This window comes from Dryas octopetala, chromosome 3, assembly GCF_963921425.1.
Source record: "Dryas octopetala chromosome 3, drDryOcto1.1, whole genome shotgun sequence".
NCBI lineage: Eukaryota > Viridiplantae > Streptophyta > Magnoliopsida > Rosales > Rosaceae > Dryas > Dryas octopetala.
The window spans coordinates 21,477,489-21,484,040 of NC_141368.1; the positions used below are offsets into that span (position 1 = coordinate 21,477,489).

The window sequence follows — 6,552 nt, forward strand, 5'->3', positions numbered from 1 at the left end:
ATTTCATAATCAAATAATCCAACTAAAAAACCTAGAAGTCAAACTGGCAACCTGCAACTCAAAGCTAGCTAGAACCCCAACGAATAAAGAATAGTTCATGTCACTCTGGCCAACTAATCAATCATCATGTGACTCAAAGAATAACAACAAACCTCTAAGAAATAGAAAAAAAAACAAATACTTTCAAGAAAAGTGATATGAATTGTAGGCAATATCTATATTGATGCCGAAGTAATGGTAGTGACTTACAGTAATTGAAGGATATAATAACCATCATTACCAAATATGAAAGCCACATAAGAATAAAAGCATATCCATAATTTATAGTAAAAGATAGAGTGGAAGTCCTATGAACGCAAATTAGCAGAAAAAAAAAGAATAATAAATAAAAAAACTAAACCCAAATAAAAACACAAATAATGGGCGAATCCTATTGTTCTAAAATTGGGGTTTTGAATTTTTTTCACACTAATTGAGACAAATAAGAAGAATCAAAACTCAGATTTATGAAAATCTACCACATCAAGTGGGATTTACAAAGACGTTAGCGAATCAAGAATTAAGAAAGGATTTTCGTAATACCTAGTTCAATGGAGAAGAGAGCGTCAGTTGAGCGTGATGAAGATGACAGACACTCTTAGTCAAGGTATGTGAGAGTGAAGAGAGGCGTAAAAAAGTTTATCGTTTTCACTTTTTTTAGAGTTGTGTTTTTGTAAAACATACGAAACGTCATTAGCGTGTTTTGGGAATTTGGGCTAAAATGTGAATTTGTTTTTTAAATTTAGTTTTTTTAAAAAGGTGAAAACACTTACCAAAAGTGTTTTTGTGTTTTTTTAAACTTGTAAAACAGATAACAGTTTTGTAAAACATTAAAAAACACACCCTTAGTATCTAGTTTCTAAATGGAATTTAGTTAGATAAATAACTTATGTATTGTCTCAAGAGAAACTAGTGTTCACATCCTCAGATTTAGGAAAATATGAATTCTGGGTTGTGACACTCTGTATTTGCACTAAATGTTTTCTTATAGTCGAAATTATCAATTATTTGGTGCTATCTATTTTGATCATTTAATTTTTGGCTAGTTATTTTTAAAAATATAAGAACTCTTACTATATCCACATAATAAGATGGTGGGGTATTTTTATTTAATGGTTTAATTTTACATCTATACCCTCATTTTATTAGGCTATTTTTATTTGATTGTTTTGTTTAATAAATGACATTTCAGGCATTCTCAATTTTAGTGAAGCCTATAACACCAAAAAGTGTCTTCTAACTTTATAATAATACTAACCTCTTGGCATGAGCTCCACCCATGATAATTGGCAATTTTATTGTGTATTTTATTGTTTTTGTTTTATAACTTCCTACCATTCTTTCCATGTTTTAAGGAAGTGAGGTGCAAATTTTTTTTTAATGGTTATACTTGACAATTATACGCTCATTGATTAAGTTTTTTTTTTTATATGACTATTTTGTTGAATGAAAGGTATTTTAAGCAATCTTATTTTTATGAGACCTGTAAAAACATATCCTTTTTCTGTCTTTACAATAGTGAATATATGTAGATTCATCCAATCAACACAATTTAGTTTTTTTTTTTTTTAACAAAATGAAAAATATTATTTGTGAATTTGCGATTGGTTTCTAACTTTGTAGGGATAAATGACTTCTTACCAACAAGGAGAGAAACATTTTCGAGAACAAGAAATACAACTACCAAAATAAACAAACAAAATGACCCGAGACGGCGTCGTTTGGCTTGTGTTTACAGTTTACCTTACGAATATCTCCTTCCCCGTAGCCATAATAGGCTTCAGTTGTCAGTCATAACTCATAAGCGAGTGCGACAATCGAATCGGTGACTGAACTCAGTGAGTTGGGGAAAAATCAAAATCAAAATCAAATGTCGTTTACGCTTCGGGCCGTGAAGGTGCCGCCGAACTCGGTGTCGCTGGAGGAAGCCAGGCACCGAGTCTTCGACTTCTTCAAGGCCGCTTGCAGATCCATACCAACCATCATGGACATCTACAACCTAGACGACGTCGTTGCACCCTCTCACCTCCGCTCCGTTGTCGCCTCCGAGATCCGCAAGAACTCCAAAGTCACCAACCCTAAGGTCCCCCCTTTCTCTCTTTCTTCTCTATCTTCTAAATTACCCGAAACGATGTCGTTTTCATATTCTAGAATTTCATATTTTTAACCTTCATTTTGCAACCAAATTGGATGTGTTGGAGTACCAGGGTTTGTCCAATCTTCTGTTTGTTATAGAATTGTGCTTAGTCTTTGCATAAATTTAGGTAGCAAGTGAAGGATTGATTGTGTCCACTGTGACTGTGAGTGATTTTAGGTCTAGTGTTCCTACTTTGCATCATAATTCTCATTTAGAAACCCTTTTTTTCCTTTGGACCTTGAATAATGGGTATATGCAGTGTAAAATTATTGTAAAAATTTCAACATGGTATCGTAGGCTTCGTAGCAGGAGATGTAAGCTCGAATCTTTGCAATTGAAACCTCCCAATTTCAATTAAATTTCACATTTGAGGAGAAAATTGTTGTATAAACAATTGTTGTCTTATTTGCATCCTAAATAAGGGAGTATTGGTGTAAATAATTGTTGTCTTACTTCCTTGCAGCTTAAATTTTACATTTTTTGAAGTAATGGATAACTAAATTTAATGGGTAGATTTCTTTTGAGGGTCTAGTATGGTATATGGACACTGGTATAAGTGTCACATGCAAGCACATGTCATGGGATTGATTTCTTCTTGTTTATCGGCAATCAATTTATGTGAAATATAATACTGCCTGAAAGAAAGCATAGGGACTCACAGGCTAAAAGGTCCTTGCATCATTATTTGAGGCTGAACATGAAGCTTCATTGGGTTAAACATTGGCTAGTCATTTGTGTAATGCACTTTGACATGATTCCTATTTAGTAATATGCTGATTTAAGAAAACTATTTCGTCTGACCATCTGGTTTGCTTTGAGATCTGGTTGAATTAACTGCCAAGGGTTTCTACATTGAGCCAGTTGTATATTTAATTGTATTTTAGTTGGCACTAAATCAAAATTTTCGGCACTACTTGTGCAGTTGTACCTGCTTGCTAAAATGCTTCATGTTATTGTGATTTGTGGCTTATAAACAATTCTCATATTTTGTATAGTATTAATATGCAGGTCATTGATATGCTGCTTTTCAAGGCAATGGAAGAGTTAAATAACATCACTGAGCATGCAAAGCAGCGTCACCACATCATTGGCCAGTATGTGGTGGGTCAACAAGGGCTTGTGCAGGATTCGGGTACCAAGGATCAGGGTGCCTCTGATTTTCTCAAAGATTTTTATAAGAGCAACTATTTTTGAACTTCTGCCATTCCCTGGATGTGCTCCAATCGGACTTTGATTTTGGGTGGGACTTCCTAAATAAAGGTGTACTTCACAATGTTTATGTATCTTTCTGTTGGATGTAGATTGTTACGGTCACTGGGTCATAACTTAATTTCCGCTTTTATGAAGCATTTCATGTTTTGAAAATTTAAGAAACTAGGTGCAGTAATGTCACTGGATAAGCTGTGTAGCATATTGTTCTGTTATTGTTTTTGCATGCTGTGAGATTATTGTGGATGGTAAGTTTGAGTTTATAATGATATCTGCATGCCTAATGTGTTGGGAGGTTTTGTTTTTATTCATTTGCTCCAATGGATATGGATACCAAACTGGTTGAGTTCTGGGTAACCATGATCTTGGGGACTTGAATTTTGAAATTATTTTCATTCATCATCAATGATGCAGATTTTTCAAGCATGCTGCTGTTCTGATACTCTTGCATGGTCCATTAAAATTGTTGGTTCAGAACTATCTCTAGTTGTTGAGTTTGTACTTGATTGTACTTTGGGCTTGTGACCTTTCTTGGGTTTTATATATGTTGAGAAAGTATGTGGAGAATAATATCTAGTCTTTTGGGGTATGCTCCTTATAAATTTATCTTCCTTTTAGTCAATGTTACTATTAATTTATAAAAAAAAAAAAATCTAAAGGGGTAATACTATAGGCACTACTCATTTAGCCTGGCATTCCTAAATAAGTATTTTATATTTTCCATGCACTTACAAGATGGATGGAGTGCAAGAAGCTACAGTGGAGTACTAAATAGTGTCGGCCATCTAAATTTGCAAATGTGTTATAAAAGTGAGGGAGTTTATGAAGTGAAAAGAGAGAAAAATGAGAAGGAAAATATTTGAGAATGAAGCCTATTTATAGGTGTGGAATGCTTGAAGGCTACTCCAAGGTGTGTGAAGATCACTCTTAAGACTTGGAGGCTAGTCTAAGTCTCCATATGGACATCCACACATATTATAATGTTTATAACACTTCCCTTGGATTCCCACTTCACTTTGAACCCTATGGAAAAAAAACACTAGCTAAAGAAAAGAGTACAACAATTATGTGTTTCTTTTAACTATGGTGAGTGTGTGGCACTGTCTCGTTAAAACTTTGCCAAGAAAACCAAATGGGACAAAAACTTTGGACGAAGGGAAACGAGAATAGTTTGATCACTTTGCTTTGACGGCACACTCCCCCACTCCCCCTGATGCTGATATTATTTCTTTAATCAATGATGATTGTCTCGTTAAAACCTTACTTGGAAAACCCAATAGGACAAAACCGAAGCAAAGGAAAAAGAGTAGGACCTTTTGTGAGATCATTGATATGTGAACGCACTTATTGTTGTCTTGTTAAAACCGAAGCGAAGGAAAAAGAGTAAGACCCTTTGTGCCACCTATGTCCTTTTTTGCACTGAATTGTGGGCGTCGCAGGTTTGCTTTCTCAGACGTCTGTCCTTGCGTCCTTGTCACTAGATATTCTTGTTGCTCTCTTTGAATTCATCCCGGCCGGGATGAAGGATGTAACACCCTGAACCTCGGGCCCAATAAACATACTGAAACACTACCATTTAAACCTTTTTTTAAAGAATGAGTCATGCACTTAACATAATAAATAAATACATATAATAAATCAGAGTGCAAGCGCAAAAACATTTATGTAAAATCACTTTCTAAAATTGGTTTTAAATCAAATTAAAACTCCTTGGAAGAATAATGAAACTACAAAATACTCGTACTCGTACTGTAGACAATGTCCTGGCCAAAATCCCGCGCACGGCGAGGCTCAAACCCTGGCCACAATCTCGTATATAGAAGTTAATCTGCACGAGTAGGCTCGTATCCTGGCCACAATCTCGTATGGAGAGGTCACTCCGCACGAGCAGGCTCACATCCTGGCCACAATCTCGTGCATTTTACACAGGCAGACTTGTCCGATTAGTACGTGCATTTACACAGCAGTTTTTAAATACTCTTTTCAAAATTCTCCTTAACAATCCAACTCATTAAAAATGTGTCTTTCCTCAAATCACAATGTTTCAAACCATACATAAACATTCAACGAAATGAACATCCAATTTATATGTAATCTTTTAATAAACTCAATTCCAAAAATCCCATTCATTTAACCTTAAAATTCAAGCTTTCAACCATGTTACAAAACTTATCTTAAAAAGAAATGAGTCCATAAAAATCAATCTTCCTCGCAATAGTCCAAAAATAAAATAAATTATAAACTTGAGAAATAGATACTATAATATGATCCAAGAAACCCCAAATTTCAAGAAATCAACATACAAAAGTCATGTTTTAGAAAGATTAATCGTGAACATATTTGAAAGCCCAACGTTCAAATCCATACGTCAAATCTCCAAATAAACCTAATATCATGAAATGATTGAAATAATGTGGTCTTTTCATAAACCTAGTCAAAATCAAACATCCAACTCAAAAATTCTTGTCTCTCAAACAAAACTCAAGATAGCCAGAAAAGAATTAAATTATAAAATGTATAAACATTTCTAAAATAAAAGTCCACTCACTGTTTACTCCAAACTATACCAAATCCTTTCCGAAATTGATTCCTACTCACGACCCCTCACTTGTTTGCCACTCAAATCATACCAATACTTTCTCAATAAGTAACTTGATTATTCTGTAAAATAATTGCCTAATCATCATTCATTAACCTCGACAATAAGCATTTCTTCTCTAATTCAGCAATTATTCTCAGGGCAACTTTATAATTCCCAATTAATTCTTTAGCCTCAAATCCTCATCAATTCATTCTCATGATCCAAATCTTACATTTAGCCTTCTCTAACATATAACAACAAACACACAAAACAGACAGTTCACTAACGGTACTCTACATTACAATCCGATAAGTTTCACTCACAGTGTAATCACGTAAAAAGATCAAAATGCCCTTGAACGGCAACACACTCGGATAACAAATTCGGCAGCATGACGACATCGTGAATAAGATTTCTCGAGCCTGTGTACCTGTTAAGACCAGACAACCAACTTAAATCACAATTCAGAAACACAAACGGTCGCTAAACTGCCGAAACGGGCGGTCGCCACCACACACGATGGCTGCCCGACTTATAACAGTATACAAAACACACAGAAACTCACCCACAAGCTTCGGGTGACTGG

At 34.9% G+C, this 6,552-nt stretch overlaps 1 protein-coding gene across 1 annotated transcript; it reads left to right on the forward strand.

Annotated features, from left to right (window-relative positions):
• Positions 1 to 1,811: 1,811 nt before the first annotated feature.
• On the forward strand, positions 1,812 to 3,679 carry LOC147291774 (LYR family of Fe/S cluster biogenesis protein). Its single transcript, XM_086237344.1, has 2 exons — positions 1,812 to 2,122; positions 3,185 to 3,679. Exons 1-2 carry the CDS (start codon positions 1,910 to 1,912, stop codon positions 3,368 to 3,370), a joined length of 399 nt encoding a protein of 132 aa, XP_086093470.1. The 5' UTR covers positions 1,812 to 1,909; the 3' UTR covers positions 3,371 to 3,679.
• The last annotated feature ends 2,873 nt before the right edge of the window (positions 3,680 to 6,552 follow it).